The 21,527-nt window shown below is 40.7% G+C and overlaps 1 protein-coding gene across 6 annotated transcripts in view; it reads left to right on the top strand.

Annotated features, from left to right (window-relative positions):
• PMS1 (PMS1 homolog 1, mismatch repair system component) overlaps window positions 1-21,527 on the top strand; it is a 488,451-nt gene that overhangs the window by 281,347 nt on the left and 185,577 nt on the right. For 5 of the 6 annotated variants that reach the window (XM_044304355.1, XM_044304354.1, XM_044304352.1 and 2 more), the window contains one exon: window positions 9,144-9,281. The exons of the other annotated variant lie outside the window; for it this stretch is intronic. In XM_044304355.1, the coding sequence (XP_044160290.1) occupies window positions 9,144-9,281 (138 nt within the window). The remainder of the gene's footprint in view (window positions 1-9,143; window positions 9,282-21,527) is intronic. 6 annotated transcript variants of the gene reach the window in all.

Genomic DNA, 21,527 nt, shown 5'->3' with positions numbered 1-21,527 from the left:
ATTGGTCTATCCAATTGTATTCCAGAGATTATGGGTTCTAACTTTATCCCCATGATTTTATTAACTATTTGAGAGACATGTATTCTATTAATATATATATAATATTAGTTTTCATTTGATTGTTATTTATTATTTATTTTATATTTTATATTTTTTATATTTTATTTTTTATTAAAATTCAATTTTTTTATTAAAATTCAATTTTTTTTAATCGCCACCAATTAGAAGTATATTATACATTAATAGTAGATTGAGCACTATAGCCCTATACCTTTACTAATAGGCAATCCACCCCACTCCCTCTCATTTGTCCTTTTTCCCCCCTAGCACAGTATGTAGCAGAATCTTTATATGTGACCTCTGCACATTAGTTTCACCATCCTGGGCAGCTCTTGGGGTGGGTTCTGCAGTGGAATACAGGAGAAAGCCGCGATCTATATCGGAAGTTGCTGTGCGTTCCACTGTGGAACGCACAGGAAGTGATGCCTGGGCCGCTCACCGGAAGTCACGGTGCGTTCCACTCTGGAACGCACGGCGATCCGGTCTGTTTTTTGGCTCCGAATTAGAGTCTCATGCCCGAACATATGGCTGAGAATATATATATTCAACCTATATATATGCTGGCTAAATTGTGACATTCTTAGTCTATTGTGGACACCAGTTAGGTTTAGATTAGGAGGGACATTTACTTCCGGTTTGGCCCCCCCTCATCCTGGACGCCACCTCCATGTGCTGCTCGAATTTCATTTAAATACCCATTAAAGGGGAAGTTCACCTAAAAGGAACTTGTCCTTTTGAAGCAGTGGAGACCCTTTTGAAAAGACCCCTGAAGGTAATTAATGTCCTAATATATTGCTAACTCTAACCTTCTTATAGTGAGGATTAGGTTGATATAATATTGTATCTACCAATTACTATAGGGCACTATTTGCAAGTGGAATGCATAATAGTCTGACATTGTATTTTCATTTTTAGTTCTAGATTTATTTTCATCTTACTTGTGATAGAGGTATGATCACAGGTGTTTTTGGATAGAGATATGTGAATATGTATATATTATGTCTATTTTTTGATTTATGACTATATATATTGGTGTATACTTTCTATATATCTCCTAGTGTGCACTCTTATTGTATTCAGTTGATTCAACTATACTGTATGTCTGAAAAATTCTCTTGTTTTTTTAATACCCCTGAAGAAGGAGGATTACGAAACGCGTTGGGCTATTTTATTGTAATAAACTACATTGATCAGAAGCCTTGCTGTTGGCCATTAATTGGTATCATCTGACATGAGATCCCGGCGAGGGGGGCAGTTGGTCACGGGTGTCTTGAGCTTTATCCTGTGACTACCCCCCCTGTGAAGTGAGTACTACCACTCTCATCCATAGGAATCTCCTCTTAGGAGATTACCTTATAATTTTTATTTAATTATTATATATTATCTTATAGTTTTTATTATTCTAATATCATCATTCGTTTCACTTATCCTTTTTACATCCTTGGGAGTGGCGCATTTTGTAGTGTTTTCTGTTTTCTTGAATCACGTCTGGTGGGATCCATCTGGTATATTCCCTGGATATATATTTTTTTGAGCCTCCAGACAAGATTCACCTGTCACTGGTATTTGTCTATAGGGAATGAAAGTATTTTTCACTTCCCTACAACACTTGCGCAGCCTTCCCCAAATAGTCATTGAATAGGCACGTAGTTTTGTGGTGCTACTTTATTTTATTTTATATTTCTCTTTTCATTTATATCTACATATCCTCCATCCCTCTGGCGCCTCGTTCCCAGGACCTCCAGTCCTGGTAGAACTACTCAACCTCTTTTTTCTTTTCTCCTATTGCATCTCCACACTATGTCACCTTGCCACTCTGTGGTATCCTCCTGCTGCTGCTTCAATCTCTACACTGTGTCACCTTGCCACTCTGTGGTCTCCTGCTGGTGCTACTGCCATCTCCACACTGTCACCTTGCCACTCTTTAGTATTCTGATGCTGCTACTGCCATCTCCACACTATGTCACCTTGCCACTTTGTGCTATTCTGATGCTGCTACTGCCATCTCCACATTATGTCACCTTGCCACTCTGTGGTATCCTCCTGCTGCTGCTTCAATCTCTACATTGTGTCACCTTGCCACTCTGTGGTCTCCTGTTGGTGCTACTGCCATCTCCACACTGTCACCTTGCCACTCTGTGGTATCCTGATGCTGCTGCTGATGCCATCTCCACACTTTGTCACATTGCCACTGTGGTATCCTCCTGCTGCTGCCATCTCCACACTGTCACCTTGTCACTCTGTGGTATCCTCCTCCTGCTGCTGCTGCCTTCTCCACACTGTTACCTTGACACTCTGTGGTATCCTCCTGATACTGCTGCTGTTGCCACCTCCAGACTCTGTTATTGGGCCACTCTGCAGTCTCCTTATGCTGCTGCCAACTCCAGACTCTGTCATTGTGCCACTCTGTGGCCTCCACACTCTGTCACAGGTCCACTTTGTGGACTTCTCATGCTGTTCCCACCCACCCCACTTCATGACTGGGACACTATTTTGCCTTTAGTCCTGGCTGACATCATCATTTATTTGACCTTTCTTCTGATCATTCAGAAGGAAGGAAAAATGAGACGAACAACAGTTCCTGTCTGTGTAGCAGCTATAAGGCCTGAATGGTCCCATCACAATTGGCTTATGATTTTGTAGCCAAAATCAGGAGTGGGTACAAAACACAGAAGACATGCAAATATTCCATTCACGTGTCATCTCTGTTTTAGATCCACTCCTGTTTTTTTTTGGCATTAGCAATACTGATGGATTATTGAGCAAATGCTGCTTCACAGACGAGATCCGTTTTTTGTGGGTTATTGTTCTGACAGATCAGAGGAAGGGCAAATTAATCAGTGATGTCAACACAAACTTATTGCTGACACCCTCTCTACGCGTTTAATAGAACAGGTTCTGATAACATCTATGTGGAATCAGCTGGGTTCATACTTGAGTTATTTGGTCAATTATGGCCCCATGACTGCCCTAATAAGTGAAGTATGCAGTGATTCATCTGCATGTCATATGGACTCACAGTATTTCACTACCAAAGCAGACTCCCTATGCGTGTTACTACAAGGCACAGTGTTCTACACCACTATAAAGGCTCTCAGCAGCCAGGAAATAGCTGTTTGTTTTTTTTACCGTAATTTGGCACAAATATATTCAGATCGACTTGAAATTTTCCCGAAAAAATTGGCGAACTGGTGAATCGAATTTTTGAAAAATTTGCTAATTTCTAGTTCTGGTGGTTGGCAGAACAATGATGGAACTGGACAGCAAGAGGTGCACAAAGGCAAACCTTTGCATGGACAGATGATCTGATTGAGAATGAATCGTTGCGGTCATTCTAATCTATACTGCTAGTGAAATTGGACATTACATTCCACGTTTAGGGCGGCAAACAAAATCTACACAAACCATCAAAATTTGTTTGCATGACATTGGAGTATGTGCCAGGTGTTCAGCAACAAGTGTTCCACTGACCTCATACCACAGCTCTCAAAGGCTATCATGGTGCACAGCAAGATGGCAATGGGGGCCTGAATGAATGTCTTTCCTCCTCAGCGATGAGTTTCACTTTTGTCTCGGATGCAATGATAGCCAGAGATTGGTCTGTAGATCACATAAAGAAACTTTTGCAAGGGAACTTCACACTGGTCCTACTCCCTGCATTATGGTGTGGGGAACATAATCTATGGTAGCCTCTGTCTTAATTTCAGATACACTAACAGCTTAGCGTCAGACTAATTTGATCATGTACCCAGTGGTACAGCCATTTCTCCAGTGTGTCCCAGGAGCCGTTTTTCAACAAGACAGCCCCAGGCCACTTGTTGCTCATGCTACTGTGAGCAGCCTGCGTGGCCTAAGCATGCTACCATAGCCAGCAGCATCTCCCACTTGTCTCCCATTGAGCATATCTGGGATGTCATTGGTCAGCAATTGCAGCATCTTATCTTGATGATGTGCATACCCAAGTGACAGAACATTAGTCAGACAACCATTAATAACCTCATTGATAGTATGCCAAGGTGTGTAAATACATGTAGAGTCAGGTCCATAAATATTGGGACATTAACACAATTGTAGCATTTTTGACTATACACCACCACAATGGATTTTAAATGAAACAAACTAGATGTGCTTTAACTGCAGACTGTCAGCTTTTAATTTGAGGGTATTTACATCCAAATCAGGTAAACGGTGTAGGAATTGCTTATGTGCCTCCCGCTTGTTAAGGAATCAAAAGTAATGGGACAATTGGCTTCTCAGCTGTTCAATGGCCAGGTGTGTGTGTTATTACCTCATCATCCCAATTGCAATGAGCAGATAAAAGGTCCAGAGTTCATTTCAAGTGTGCTATTTGCATTTGGACTCTGTTGCTGTCAAGTCTCAAGATGAGATCCAAAGAGCTTTCACTATCAGCGAAGCAAGCCATCATTAGGCTGAAAAAACAAAACAAACCTATCAGAGAGATAGCAAAAACATGAGGCGTGGCCAAAACAACTGTTTTGAACATTCTTAAAAAGAAGGAACGCATCGGTGAGGTCAGCAACACCAAAAGACCCAGAAGACCATGGAAAACAACTGTGGTGGATGACCGAATAATTATTTCCCTGGTGAAGAAAACACCCTTCACAACAGTTGGCCAGATCAAGAACACTCTCCAGGAGGTAGGTGTATATGTGTCAAAGTCAACAATCAAGAGAAGACTTCACCAGAGTGAATACAGAGGGTTGACCACAAGATGTAAACCATTGGTGAGCCTCAAAAACAGGGACGCCAGATTACAGTTTGCTTCACAGTTTTGAAACAACATCCTATGGACAGATGAGACCAAGATAAAATTGTACCAGAGTGATGGGAAGAGAAGAGTATGGAGAAGGAAAGGAACTGCTCATGATCCTAAGCATACCACCTCATCAGTGAAGCATGGTGGTGGTAGTGTCATGGCGTGGGCATGTATGGCTGCCAATGGAACTGGTTCTCTTGTATTTATTGATGATGTTCCTGCTGACAAAAGCAGCAGGATGAATTCTGAAGTGTTTCGGGCAATATTATCTGCTCACATTCAGTCAAATGCTTCAGAACTCATTGGACGGCGCTTCACAGTGCAGATGGACAATGACCCAAAGCATACTGCAAAAGCAACCAAACAGTTTTTTAACCCCTTCAACCCCGGGCCTGTTTTCACCTTCCTGCCCAGGCCATTTTTTGCAAATCTGACTTGTGTCACTTTGTGGTGATAACTTTAAAACACTTTTACTTATACAGGCCATTCTGAGATTGTTTTCTCATCACATATTGTACTTCATGACAGTGGTAAAAATAAGTAAAAAAACAAACAAACATTTTTATTCATGAAAAAATACAAAATTTACCCAAATTTTTGAAAAATCTGAAAATTTCAATTTCTCTACTTTTATAATAGATAGTAATGCCTTCAAAAATAGTAATTACGTTACATTCCTCATATGTCTACTTCATGTTTGGATCATTTTGAAAATGATATTTTATTATTTACGTTAGAAGGCTTAGAAGTATGGAAGCAAATCTTTAAATTATTCGGAAAATTTCCAAAACCCACTTTTTACGGACCAGTTCAGGTCTGAAGTCTCTTTGTGAGGCTTACATAATAGAAACCACCCAAAAAATGACCACATTTTAGAAACTACACCCCTTTAAGGTATACAAAACTGATTTTACAAACTTTAACCATTTAGGTGTTCCACAAGAATTGGTGGAAAATGGAGATGAAATTTCAGAATTTCATTTTTTGGGCAGATTTTACATTTTAATCAATTTTTTCCAGTAGCAAAGCAAGTGTTAACAGCCAAATAAAAATCAATATTTATTACCCTAATTCTGCGGTTTACAGAAACACCCCACATGTGATCGTAAACTGCTGTACGGGCACACGGCATGTCGCAGAAGGAAAGGAACGTTATACAGTTTTTGGAAGGCAAATTTAGCTGAACTGGTTTTTAGATGCCATGTCCTATTCAAAGCCCCCCTAATGCACCCCTACAGTAGAAATTCCAAAAAAATTACCACATTTTGGAAACTACGGGATAAGGTGCCAGTTTTATTGGTACTATTTTGGGGTGCATATGATTTTTTTCTTAGTGCTCTATATTATGTTTTTTGTGAAGCAAGGTAACAAAAAGGCATAATTTTTATTTTTTTATTTTTACAGCGTTTACCTGAGAGATTAGGTCATGTGACTTTTTATAGAGCAGATTGTTACGCACGTGGCAATACCTAATATGTCAACTTTTTCTTATTTATTTAAGTTTTACACAATAATAGCATTTTTGTAACCGAAATAATGATATTTTAGTGTTTCATATTCTGAGAGCCATAACTTTTTTATTTTTTGACCGATTGTCTTAGGTAGGGTCTCATTTATTGCAGGATGAGGTGACGGTCTGATTGGTACGCCTTTTTAATCACTTGCTGTTGCAATACGCCTTTTTAATCACTTGCTGTTGCAATTTTTGTGATGTAATGTGACAAAAATAGTTATTCTTTACACTTAAATTTTTTTATTTTTTTTTACGGTGTTCATCTGAGTGGTTAGGTCATGTGATATTTATATAGAGCTGTTTGTTACGAACGTGGCGATACCTAATATGTATACTTTATTTATATTTTTTTCACTTTAGCACAATAATAGCAGTTTTGAAGCACAAAATAATCATATTTTAGTGTCTCCATAGTCTGAGAGCCATAGCTTTTTTATTTTTTGACCGATTTTCTTAGCTAGGGTCTCATTTTTTGTGGAATGAGGCAAAAGTCTGATAGGTACTATTTTGGGAGCATACGCCTTTTTGATCACTTGCTTTTGCAATTTTTGTGATGTAATGTGACAAAAATGGCTTTTTGCTCATCCCTAGTCACCACGCGCCTCGTGAGATTTTGCACTGGATCTCCACTCAAGATGGCAGTGGCTGGCCAATCAAATTGATGAGGTAAGTATGATTTTATTTATTTTTGTAATTATAGACCTTAATATTAATGTCAGATGCTATGATCAGCGTTAAACTCAACATCTGAGGGTACAATAGTGGGGAGCGGCGCAATTGCCGTTCCCTGTCATTGCATCCACTATTTACTGTACAAAGAAATGCGATTCCTGATTAAGCAATTCGTTACAAAGCAAATTTTTGGGTAAAATTTATAGAAGCAGCTGAATCGAATTTTCAAGAACGTCACTCATCTCTAGTTGAGGCACGTTGAGAGAATTAGGAGTTTTATATACTAACACTCAGGTTTCTATATACCAGCCTTTTTAACATTCCTCTCCTTTTAATATATCAATGTACCACCAAGACTATAATCATACACTACTGAAAGCACAACATGTGAATAAGTGAGCGCACTCCTTTGGGTACATGTACCACAGGTTGAGAAACTGGACTCTACATAACTGGTTTTGACTTTGTGACTGGTGGCTTTTTTTAATGATCTTTCTTCTCTTTTTTGTCTCTGGTTATTGTTTCCTCCCTTTTACATTTCACTCTATTTTCTCATGTCTGAGTAAAGATTACCATCCAGCTTAAAAGATTTATGGGTTGAGTAAGGATGCCTTCACATGTGACTGAATGCATTTCCAGAAAAGCCCACAGCATAGTTTTCCTATGAGTTTTAGGCTTCATTCACACATCAGTATTTTTACCTTTCCAGATAAACTTTCCTTTTTTTTGCGGATCCGTTTTTCAGTACAACCTTCTGTTTTTTTACTAAAGTGCTTTTGAATCTGTTCCGTGTTTCCGTTATCCATTTTTTTTTCATCCATTTTCCTGTCAACGGATCCACAAAATCTGATGACATTCGGATGGTTTTGTGCATGTCATCCGCATTTATACGGATCCATTGACTTGAATGCACAACAGACCCGAAAAACAGTCAGAAAGTAGGACAAGCTTAATTTTTTTTCAGGATCTGCATACACGAAAATAGGAAAACGGAACGGATTCCGTGATTCGGACAGCACTATGATTGGTGTCCGCATTTTTGCAGAGGCAATTGAAATGAATGGATCCGAAAAAACTTTCCGATTTAAATCGGAACGGAAAAGGAGTGTTATAACGGACTTGTGAATGGACCCTTAAAGTGGCAGTGTACAAAAGATTAGATCTGTGGGGGTCTGAGCGCTTAAAACGAGCAGAGAGAAGCTTGCATTTAGCGCATTCTCAATCCTCGCTGCAGGACAAGAAGAGAACTGGATTCAGTAGAAAGTCTATGGGCCTGTCTTATGCAGTGAGGAGAGATTGTGCTAAGATCATACTTATTACTCATTTTAGAGATTGTGGGGGTTTCAACACTCAGACCCCCACCAACCTAAACTTTTCATACAGACCTATAACGTATCAAAAGTTTACTGTAAGTACAATGCCTCTCTAAGTTTTTTTTTTTGTTTGGTTTTTTTAAATCTGTAAGTCTGTTTTCTGCTGTGGAAAACCTGTTTCTGATTTTGTACACAATTTCTCCATAAATTTCAGTGGGAAATCATAATCCGCCAATGAAATTCACAGTAAAAATCTGCACCTAAATCAGCATGAACCTAAAAAAATGCAGTGTGAATGTTTCCACCACATGTGAAGACACCCTTTTAACTGCACATTAATTCATTATTCTATATATTTTGGGGGCTTTGTTTAAAGAAATGCTCCAGCTCAAAAAATAAATTCACATTAACTCTCAATTCCTGGTCTTCTCTTCTGACATCCAGGATGGCTGCCCCACTTCTCAGACTGCCTGATGCACACTATGCCTCTGGTAGCTCTTGCATTGTCCAGCACTGCTCACATAAGCAGTGCTGGCCAATCTAAGAGAAGGCTGGACAAGTAGAAAGAGTCTTGGGCTTCCAAAGACAGCATCCATCAGGTAGTCTGAGAAGCTGTGAGGCAATCTTGGATAGCAGAAGAAAAAAACTGAAAATTAGCAGACATGCAACTAAAAGATGAAAAGGACACCATGTGAGTGTTATGTTTGTCCCCCCTTAATGTGGTTTTATTTAATTTTTTTACTTCAACCAGAGGGTCACTTTAGCAAAGAAATTTATTTTTCCATTTTTTTTTCTTCCCAATATATAGATAGTTCGTCTGTATTATAATGAAAGAAAGAATTTTTCCCACTGCTATCCAGTTTTCTTCATGAATATTCTTGTCCCAGCTTCATCTGTGGATGTAAATGTAACACCAGATAAAACCCAAGTGTTGCTACATAATAAGGTATGTAACTATTCTTATAGCAGACGGTTGTAGCACACTTCCCAGAAAGACAGTCTTTTAGTATTTAAATGCTTCAAGCAAGTGGCTGCATATTGCTATTCGGCAGCATTGGAATGCCTAATACATTATACAGAATTATTCAGGATATTATATTTGTATGTATGTTTTTGTGTGTGTGTCAGTCACTCTCTATTTTATTGTTTACTGCCTAACTAAAGTATGTTAAAAAACACTTTATTTCATTATATTTAAAATATCTCCACACTTATTAGGCTGATAGGGTGAACTGGAACTTATACAGACCAATCATATGCTGGTTCCTAATTACACCCTACCACAAGAGCTCCTTATATGTATAGGAGTATGAAAAGCAAAGGGAAGCTCCTACTGCAGTCCTGAAAATGTATCTGCACTAATCCCTCAGGGCTGTAGACCTCAGACAGTGCTGTATAGGACAGAAATATCGAAGGAGTGTTCCCTGTTGGGGCTCAGCAAAGGAAAGAGAGTCAGCCTGCATGTATCAAATCTATACTGCAGTCTAATGCTCGACACCTTTCCCTTCCGACTATTGTCGGTAATTCATCAGGAGCAACGATCCAAATGTATGGCCAACACTATGTACTGCGACCCTGACGGTGGGTGCGCGATAATCTCGCCAAACACACTTCAATCTATTGACTATAACGCTGCATGCCTCTGATGGCGTGCGTGCAGCAAACAAACGAGCCTCCCGGCACTGTAGTGGCCGTAACGCTTGCAAAGTATGCGCTGATTAAATGGAGATGTCTCCTCCCCTCTTACTGCCAGGCCTCTCCCAGTTCCAAAAAATATGTACCCAATATCTGGCCTGCACCCCTAACAAACTAGACCCTACTTGGTATGACACATATTTGCTCAAACAAACTAACAGGAAAGGAGCTATATCTAAGGTGTATAATCAATTGTTGGAAGAAGTAGGCTCGGTCAAACCTTGGTTCATTTCCCAATGGGAAAAGGAGCTAAATACCACGTTCGATGAGGGAACAGTAGGCAGGATTCTTAGTCGCACTCACGGCTATTCTCGGTGCATTAGGATCAAAGAAAATGCATATAAGTTAGTAACTAGGTGGTACAATACGCCAGCAAAATTGCATGCCATGGATCCCTCACATTCGGAGCTGTGCTGGAGGTGCAAAGAGTCCAGGGGTACATTACTCCACATCTGGTGGGCTTGCCCTTTGATTCAACCATATTGGGATATGGTTTCCAAGACCATATTGGAAATTGTCCCTTCCTCGTCCCCGCTGACCCCCTTAGTGGCCCTGTTGAATCTTCCCAATGAAAAATTCACTCTCACCAAACATTCTCTGCTATCCTCCCTTGTAGCTGCGGCTAAACTCCTGGTCCCAGTTCTTTGGCTTACCAATAAAACTCAGTTACTCTCGGACTGGATAAACAAAGTTCAGGAGATTTGTTTATTAGAGGAGATGTCTAGTTGGGAATCCCTGTCCCATGACAAACACCTACGGATATGGGCTCCATGGCTGCAATGGCAGGCTGTTAGTCAGAATGCCTTGGCACATGCGGCAGTGGCTGACACTGCTAGTAGGGACTGATGAATATTGTACTCCCGTGAATTAGGATCTTCGTTACTTGTACAATTACGACTTGTACTTCGTGCTGAGATGGGGCCGGAGCGCTAGCCTGATTCACACCTACTAAATGTGTCAACTATGGCATTTTTCTCGATTATGTATCACCCTTATATTTTTCCGTATCTGACTTCATGTACTAATACGGTGTCAATATGCATATTTAACTCGTCTGCCATCATGTGCTTTTTCTCACGTCGTGTAGTCTTTTTTCAATTTGTATTCATAATATGTAAATGCTGTACTGTTCACGTTTCTGTTAACGTTTTTTACAGTATGATAAGCACCTTATCTATATTTTGTATACCGATGATAATCTTAAATAAAGATTTGTTAAAAAAAATAAAATTGAAATAAGAATAATTTACCTTCAAAGGCCCAGCGTCGGACGCAGAAACCCCAACGCCGCATTGTGGGCGTGGGGCTTCTGTCGCCTGGCTCCAGAGCCACTCGGGGCGTGAACCTCCCTATTATACTCTCTCTTGAAGCGGTCCCGGATTGACCGCCACCGAGTGATAATCTTGTCCACTGTTGAAAAAAAATAAAAAAATGTTAGTGTAATGTATTATTGTTGGGTAAGTTTACTTTATACATGACTTAAAGTTGTACTTACCACATTCTTTTTGGTCCGCCGCAGAGAGATCCTCCCAGCCAGAGACGAATTCTTCGGCAATATCCCTCCAGAGCCGCTGGGTGAGATGATGGTCTGCATGTTGACGGTCGGAGGGGTCCCATAGTGAGGGACGCGCCTCCACCAGTTGGATAAGGAGTTCGTTCTCACTGCTGGGAATGACAAACTCCCTATCTTCCCTGGTGGAGACTGCAGAAATCTTGAAAAAAAAAAAATTTGAAAAAAAAAATTTGAAAAAAAAAATTAAATAATCTCCCAAAGGAATTAAAATTTTAAATACCCAAGTATATGATACTTACACATCCCCGACCACCACGGCCTCTCCCACGGCCTCTGGAGGGGACTGGGGGATCCTGTCTGGCGGATTGTGTACAAGTTTCCTTTAACAAAAAAATATATTGGGTTAAAAAATTAAATCTATAAAATAATAAAAATATATTGAAATTTTCTTACTTCAGTCCGGTCCTGGTCCATAACACCTACACCTCCCCGTGGTGAACGCTGGGATTCAGCTGAGGAACTTCTGGCTGGTGAGGGCCTTGGGCTTGTTGCCTCAGAATTATTACTTGTGGATGAAAAAGATGGAGACTATAAAAAAAAAAAAAATATATATATATATATATATATATATAGATATAGATATAGATATAGAATGACTGTTTAATGAAAATACAAGTTGATGAGTATACTGTGGAGGTTGTCCAATATCGATGATAACCATATTTGAAATTTTATCACGATAGGAATATATTTTGTTAAAAAAAAAAAATTGGGAAGTTATAAAAGAATAGTGTCAAAAAGATAATATTGTACGGTATAGGGCCCACATGGTGACATTGTACGGTATGGGGCCCACATGGTGACATTAGACTATAACATTCTAAAGAAAAATACTGCACGATGTCACACTAGCATGTACTTACAACTTCTTCAATCCGACGTCGCCTTGTTGGAGGGCGAGGTCTTGCCCCTTTTTGATATTCAGACATCTGTTGAGAAATATTTCAAATATTTGTATTAATGTGAAATAACATAATTGACCGATATAATCCCAATTTTTAAACTTACTTTTTGGGCAAAATGTGTAATTTCGATAGTAATCGATAGTAAATATTTTTTTTTTAATATTGGAGTTGCTAAAAAAAAAAAAAAAATATTAAAATTATATACATACTTTAAACTTTCGATAGTTAAAATCTGTGATGTCTGGCCACCGCCATTGCCTGCATTGCCATCTACATCCACCTATTTAATCTGAAATTATTCTGTGCGAGATTTGACACACTACACACGTGCAATAATCTGCAACCTATGCCCTAGGCCAGTGATAGACAAACTGCGGCTCTCCAGCTGTTGCAGAACTACAACTCCCAGCATGCAAAGACTGCCTAGATCTTTCAGCCTACAGCAGAGCATGATGGGAGTTGTAGTTTTGCGACAGCTGGAGAGCCGCAGTTTGCCTATCAGTGCCCTAGGCAAAGTACTTGGGTCACACCCACATTTCCCATCAAACATAAATCCCAGATATCTCTAGCCGACCCCACACTCCATAAACTTGCAGTAATCATAAACCATTACAATATTGAAAATCAATCACACTCATGTGCTCGTCTGCAGCTGTAGTTTGTAGGCCCGCTATCACTGCTATATATGCTACACATGACACGTTCATTTATAGTGCGCCCATAGAATGACCAAACGTGCGTCAACTTTTCTCACACAACTTGCCTATTCAATGCCTTAAAACAGCATCCACCTCGCCATGTGACATTCTGACACCTATACTGACATCTTTCAGACCCATGCTCAATGAACAAAACCATCCGACATGCCATTGCAGCCACAAAACTTTGCTGACATCTGCTAAAAAATGCCCATGATAGTGCCTTTATATGCCCCCATGATATAAATATTATAAGAAAATTGAAAGAAAAAAAGAAAGAAAAATAGAGAAACAGAGAGACAGAAGTTTCATATACATACCTGCTATTGAACTTGGGGGTCCAAAATGGCCGCTGGGTGTGCAGGGGGAGGAGAAAGGCAGAAGGAGGAGAAATGTAGGGGAGGAGAAATGCAGGGGGAGGTTAAAAATCATTCTGAGCATGCTCAACTAGTAAAATTTAAAGTGAACGGATCCGCTTCAGACGGAGCCATGAGAGACCATCACAGACGGATCCGTCTCCATTGACTTCTATTGTTAGTTCAGACGGATCCGTTCGCCTCCGCACGGCCAGGCGGACATCCGAACGCTGCAAGCAGCGTTCAGGGGTCCGCCTGCTGAGCGGATCGGAGGCTGAACGCTGCCAGACTGATGCATTCTGAGCGGATCCGCATCCATTCAGAAAATCATTAGAGATGAACGGATCCGTTCGGGGCCACTTGTAAGAGCCTTCAAACGGATCTTTCAAGCGGACACCCGAACGCTAGTGTGAAAGTAGCCTAATCAAGATCTTTTCAGCCTGCAAATAACTATAAATTTATAGAAAACTTAGAAAGGTCCCCCTTCCATTAACAAAGTGTAGGGCGGTTCTGTATTGACTAGACACACCTGCCCACACTGTAACATCACTGCCACCAAAGGCTCGTCTGGTGACAGCAGTGGCTGATGCATAGCGCTCTTCTTGATGTCTCCAACATCGTTGGCAGCCATCATTTCTGCTCAGCGTAAATCGACTTTCATCAGTGAACAGCACTGAGGTCCACTGGTCCCTTGTTCAGCGTAAATTCTCCCTGGCCCATGCAAGACGATGATGCCTGTGGTCAGGTCCTCTAGCACAAAGGACATCCACTTCCATGCCTTTCTGTGACTCTTCCAGTCTCTCTGTATCTCTGTTACAACCTGGTGATGACACCCTACGCTCAGTGGCCAATTCCATCTGAGAGCATCCTGCTTGAAGCCGCCGCGAGGCGAAGTACTCTTGACAATTGTTGATCAATAGTCAAAATGTGAACAGCATGATGAGGAGGACTGTTTAAATTCCAATTCTAAGGCTAGTTTTACACTAGCGGCACGGACCTCTGGTGGGTAAACAGCCTGTCGGATCCATCCTGCCGCTAGTGCACGCATGCCCCCAGACTACCCCTCCGACCCCATTGACTATAATTGGAACGGGGCGTTGTTCCGGTGGCAGCACGGTAGCGCATGCCAAGAGGCCACCGGAATAAAAGTGCGACATGTTGTACTTTCATTCCGGCGACCTCTCGGCATGCGCTGCCGCCGGAACTCCGCCCCACCTCCTTTATAGTCAATGGGGCCGGAGCGGTAGTCCGGGGGCACGCGTACACTAGCGGCAGGACGGATTCGACAGGCTGTTCACCCGCAGTAACAGCCTGCCAGATGTCCGCACTGCTAATGTGAAAGTACCCTAATTGAACCAGGAAATGTATTGGGCGATTCATGGATCAAACACCTGTTGTGAATTTCGCCATTAAGCTCCTTGTTAGAGAACAGCAAGTTGTGCAAAAAGTACTGAAATATTGAACAGTTGGACATGTGCACTAAAAAGTATAGAGAAGCCTTATTTCAGCGGAGCAGGTTGGCTTTATACCTGAAGGGAAGGGAAAAACAACATTATAAGGCCCCATGCACACGGCCGTGTTTCACAGCCGTGTGCGGGCCGTGGAACCGCGGCCTGGATCCCTCCTGAGAGCAGGAGCGCACGGCGTCACTGGTTGCTATGACGCCGTGCGCTCCCTGCTGCCGCCGCAATACAGAGATACACTGGTATGATCTATACCAGTGTATTACTGTACTGTGCCGGCAGCAGGGAGCGCACGGCGTCACTGGTTGCTATGACGCCGTGCGCTCCCTGCTGCCGGCACAGTACAGTAATACACTGGTATAGATCATACCAGTGTATCTCTGTATTGCGGCGGCAGCAGGGAGCGCACGGCGTCATAGCAACCAGTGACGCCGTGCGCTCCTGCTCTCAGGAGGGATCCAGGCCGCGGTTCCACGGCCCGCACACGGCTGTGAAACACGGCCGTGTGCATGGGGCCTAAGGGTTATAAACCTTATACAACTAGCTACCAAGACAAAATCACCATTATCTATCCTCAGTAGCTTTTGACAGAGTGGATTGGATCTTTATGACACAAACATTGGCAAAATTTGGAATCCCGAGTACCTTCATAGCCAGGCTTATGGCAATGTATTATAAACCTACAGTGTGCATCCTGGTAAATGGCACTCTCTCCATGGTATTCAGAATATCGAATGGTACTCTCCAAGGCTGCCCGCTCTCTCCCTTACTGTTTGTATTGGTTATAGAAAGGCTTCTTCAATCATTCAGGCAACATGTAGAAATCAAGGGAATAAAGGTAGGGTCTATAACTCGCCAAACAGCTGCATTTGCGGATGATGTACTCCTACTTATCACTAACCAGGGTGGATAAAAATCTATGATTTTTTTTTTTTTTATCGAAAAAATCTGATTTTTTTTTTAAATAAAAATCTGATTTTTTTTATTTAAATCGATTTTTTTTTTATTTAAATCAGATTTTTTTAATATAAAATGCTTTTTGAGGAAAATATATTGCCATCCAAAGGTTATTCCATTATGAAATAAAGATTACTTTTTTAATTATGTAGAATAAGGCTGTATATGTTTAATTTTTTGTTAAATTCCATTTAATCCATTCACGATGTCATGCTCTTCCAGAGGTTTTTGTAAGATTACTGGGTAGTTTCTCTGCCTACAACATATTATCACAGATGCTTGGTTTAATTTTGGAGTTCTCAAAACTGAATTTATAATATGAAAAGAGTTGAGAAAAATATCTTAATCCTAACTTCTCCAAACCTATAAATACAGAATCAACCCCTTCAGTGCCAAGTTTAAAGTTCAGTGAATAGAATATAAACAATATTTTTCTGATTGTTTGGAGTGGAATAGATCTGCACAAGAAGAAAGTGAAACTAAGTATAAGGAGGAAAAGGCAAGCAGACAAGGAGTACTACAAAATGAAAGTGAAACTTTCTGAGCACAGTACTGCACAGCCACAGACAGACAAGTCTTTGGATCTTTTTGTGTGTATGACCTGAGGTTTATCACATTCTTTCCTTGGAGGAAAAAAACTATAATGGCAGCAGGCCGTAAAAGAGACCCAGTTTGGCAATATTTTAATGAAGTTCCTTTACCTATCGGTAAGGCAGGCATATGTGCAAAATGCAAACACTGCAACAAACATGGATGTTTTAGCAAATAACATGCTGTAATGTTATTGTTTCAGTTGAATAAATCCAATTTAAATTGTTATTATTAATGTCATTATTTCTTTCATTCCTAAGTACAACAGAAAAATTGTCCAAATATGAATCTTTATGTAAAAAAACTATGATTTAAATCAAGCCTTACTGACTAGTGATTTAAATCAGTTTGATTTAAATCAAATCCACCCTGTCACTAACCCAAACTTAGCCTTTTCAGCAATTATGTCAACACTTCAGACTTATCACTCTCTATCCAATTTTTCTGTGAACTTCTCTAAATCCACAGTCCTGAATGTGACTCTGAGCCCACAGGTCATGGCCACTTTGCAAAATACCACCACTTTTCAATGGACTACTGAATCGATAGTATTCTTAGGGATAACACTTACACCTGAATTTTCTAATTTGTTTCGGTAAAACTTTTAAACACTACCAAAATGATTAGAACACTTGATATGTTCCTGGGATATTCCATTTATATCATGGTTCGGTTGCTGGACACTTATCAAAACAATACTTCTACTCACTGTTCTTTACCACCCTCAAGCACTGCCTATACCAATCCCCAAAGCTTATTTTGCAAAAATGCAAGGGATTCCATCAAAATTCCTCTGGGGGTTGTAAAAGATCTAAACTACCTCTTACATTCATGTCACAACACCCCACGAACGGTGGGCTCGGTATCCCAGAACTATATATCTACCACAAAGCGGTGATTGGTCTTAAATGCCTATAATGGCTAAGAGCGTACTCGGGCCGACTAGACCTAATCACTGAAGACAATATGTCAAACCTTCCACTTCATTCTCTAATCTTCCTAGACCAATCCCAAAAGAATGCTCAATTGCAAACATATAACTCCATCACTAAGTACACTTTAGGCATGTGGAGGGACTCTAAATGGACAGATCGTTTACTATCAAATTACCTCACCCTGATGCAGGTTCGTGATGTCCTCTGCCACTCCTCTACCCAGTTCTGGACGAGCTGAACGAGCAAAATCTATCTCCACCCCGGTATTATCCCTATGTCCGGATAATGACACCCCTACTTACGTTGAATTAAAAAAACACCCTATGATAGCCAGCCTTTCCACTTTCCAAATAGCTCGCTTCATTCCATTTATGAAGTCTCACCTTAAAAATCTCACTGGGAAAAAACAAACAATCTGCTTTTGAGAAACTAGCCCTTCAAACAAAAGAACCAAAGGGAAAGTTATCCAAATTATACAGCCTTCTATTGGCCCTAATACGCCCAGACAAATATCCCTACATCTCAAAATGGGAAACTGAACTGAATATCCAATTCTCAGCGAAAGAGTTAAATGGTGTCCAGATGTGTCAAACTACAATAAAACAGCTATAAAGTATATACCCAATGGTATTACACACCACAATGCTTTAACCGTATGTTCTCTGAATGTAGCCCAGTCTGTTGGAGATGTGGACTATAAATCGGCACTCACAGCCATATATAGTGGAAGTGTCCTGAAATTACATCCTATTGGCAAAATATTTGCAAGGTCATTGCTGATGTTTGTAGAATATCCATATCAGTCTCACCGAAATTATGTCTATTTGGGGTGTTTGGGAGTCTCAAGTGGCCCAGAGATACACAAACACTGGGTCAAATTTTGCTAGCCTCATCCAGACTACTCATCGCAGAGTACTGGAAGAAACCAGAGGCACCCCCATTACAACACTGGATTCAAATGTGTGACCAATTGTACCGCCTAGAACAAATTGTGGTGTCCCGAACGCCACAACGCTTTAAAGATATTTGGAACCTTGGAAAAAGTTTAAGGATTTCTTGGACTAACAAGCCTATAGGTTATAAAGTGTGAGCATATAACTCAATGTAATGGTTTAGCATATGCAGACCGAGAAGACCTACTCTTCATTTATTTTTTTTTTATTTTTAACTAGAGGTACCTTTTTAAGAACGAACCTTATGTTCCATAATTTGCTTATCTATTTACTACTAAATAGCAGCATACTCACCCCCCCCCCCAACCCCACCCGTTTTCCCTTTCCCCTTCTACCCTTCAACTTTTCTTTTCTTTATTGTAAGTACACTTTATCGATGCATCTTCTCTTTTGACCTCTGTCTATTTTATAATGTTCCTCAAGGGACGTCTTAATGAGGTCATAACCAATTATTGTCTTTGGATATGTGTAATGCATTAGTTACATTCATTTATAACTGCCCTGGTTTGGCCAAATAACTTGTGTACCTTATCGTTGTTTAAAAATAATAAAAACAATTTTTAAAACAAAAGTTTAGAGAAGGTGACATTAAGTTCATTTTAGGTTAGAGTGCATTTTAGGTTCATCCTGAAATTTCACCCACAAGCCAAATATCCATAACTTTTTGTGAGTATGTATGTGTCACGCTTTGGTGTGGGAGGGAAACACCACACCGAGCAAGAGGGAAGGGGGTAACAGGGAATCAGGCCGGAGAACTAAGGAAGGAAGATGGACACCTCCTAGTAAAACCCTAACCAAAATCCTGACTATCAGTATGAACAGACCCCAGAGGTAGGTGTATTCATACACAGGAATACCTAGAGCCTATCTAGCCTCATAGGACCCTGGTACTAATGGCAGAGACGAGACTACCTGGTCATCCAAAAGGAATAACGAACAGGAGTCTCCCCAGGCCTAATACAAACAATAGTGAAATGCAACACACAGAACCCAAACAAAATACAAAAGGGAAAGGAAAGACTTAACTTCTAAGGAGCAATGGAAGCACCAAGAATTTTGCTTCCACACACCAGCAATCAAAAACTGGAACTTAAGCTATAAACTGCACAACATTGTGGGAGAAGCGGATATAAATAAGGAAGGTTAAATGACTACATTACTAACACTTGAGACAAGGGATGTGGCCATACTAGAAATAACACAGACTCCTATTGATCTACAGAAACCTGTTAGATCAAACCACGTGTTGCCAGTCTCCCCGATCTCTTGCCACCTGTCGCAGGAACGTTCGTGACAGTATGTGTTTATATATACAGTGGGGCAAAAAAGTATTTAGTCAGCCACCAATTGTGCAAGTTCTCCCACTTAAAAAGACGAGAGAGGCCTGTAATTGTCAACATAGGTATATCTCAACTATGAGACATATAATGAGGTAAAAAATTAAGAAAATCACATTGTCTGATTTTTTTTTTAAGAATTTATTTGCAAATTATGGTGGAAAATAAGTATTTGGTAAATAACAAAAGTTAATCTCAATACTTTGTTATATACCCTTTGTTGGCAATGACCGAGCTCCAACATTTTCTCTAAGTCTTCACAATGTTTTCACACTGTTGCTGGTATTTTGGCCCATTCCTCCATGCAGATCTCCTCTAGAGCAGTGATGTTTTGGGGCTGTCGCTGGGAAACACAGACTTTCAACTCCCTCCAAAGGTTTTCTATGGGGTTGAGAACTGGAGACTGGCTAGGCCACTCCAGGGCCTTGAAATGCTTCTTAAGAAGCCACTCCTTCGTTGCCCGGGTGGTGTGTTTGGGATCATTGTCATGCTGAAAGACCCAGCCATGTTTCATCTTCAATGCCCTTGCTGATGGAAGGAGGTTTTCACTCAAAATCTCACGATACATGGCCCCCTTCATTGTTTCCTTTACACGGATCAGTCGTCCTGGTCCCTTTGCAGAAAAACAGCCCCAAAGCATGATGTTTCCAGCCCCATGCTTCACAGTAGGTATGGTATTGTTTGGATGCAACTCATCATTCTTTCTCCTCCAAACGCGACAAGTTGGGTTTTTACCAAAAAGTTCTACTTTGGTTTCATCTGACCATATGACATTCTCCTAATCCTCTTCTGGATCATCCAAATGCTCTCTAGCAAACTTCAGACGGGCCCAGACATGTACTGGCTTAAGCAGGGGGACACGTCTGGCACTGCAGGATTTGAGTCCCTGGCGGTGTACTGTGTTACTGATGGTAGCCTTTGTTAGTTTGCTCCCAGTTCTCTGAAGGTCATACACTAGGTCCCCCCGTGTGGTTCTGGGATTTTGGTCACTGTCCCTGTGATCATGTTTCTTGCGTGGAGCCCAGGATCAAGGGAGATAGTCAGTGGTCTTGTATGTCTTCCATTTTATAATAATTGCTCCCACAGTTGATTTCTTCACACCAAGCTGCTTGTCTATTGCAGATTCAGTCTTCCCAGCCTGGTGCAGGTCTACAATTTTGTTTCTGGTGTCCTTCGACAGCTTTTTGGTCTTGGCAATAGTGGAGTTTGGAGTGTGACTGTTTGAGGTTGTGGACCAGCGTCTTTTATACTGATGGAGGACAGAGGAGCCTCTTAAAGGGAACCTGTCACCAGGATTTTGGGTATAGAGCTGAGGACATGGGTTGCTAGATGGCCACTAGCACATCCGCAATACCCAGTCCCCATAGCTCTGTCTGCTTTTATTGTGTAAAAAAAAAAAACGATTTGATAAATATGAAAATTAATATAAGAGTCATATCTTGTGTGACCAGAGAAGTCATATTTTCAAGCTCTGACTCATCTCAGGTTAATTTGCATATGTATCAATTTTTTTTTACACAGTTAAAGCAAACAGTAATATGAGGACTGGGTATTGCGGATTTGCTAGCGGCCATCTAGCAATCCATGTCCTCAGCTCTATACCCAAAATCCCGGTGACAGGTTCCCTTTTAAGAAGAAATTACAGGTCTGTGAGAGCCAGAAATCTTGCTTGTTTGTAGGTGACCAAATACTTATTTTACCGAGGAATTTACCAACTAATTCACTAGAA

Source organism: Bufo gargarizans, chromosome 8, assembly GCF_014858855.1.
Source record: "Bufo gargarizans isolate SCDJY-AF-19 chromosome 8, ASM1485885v1, whole genome shotgun sequence".
NCBI lineage: Eukaryota > Metazoa > Chordata > Amphibia > Anura > Bufonidae > Bufo > Bufo gargarizans.
The sequence above is the reverse complement of the archived record's forward strand: the minus strand, read 5'-3'. Positions and strand labels throughout refer to the sequence as shown.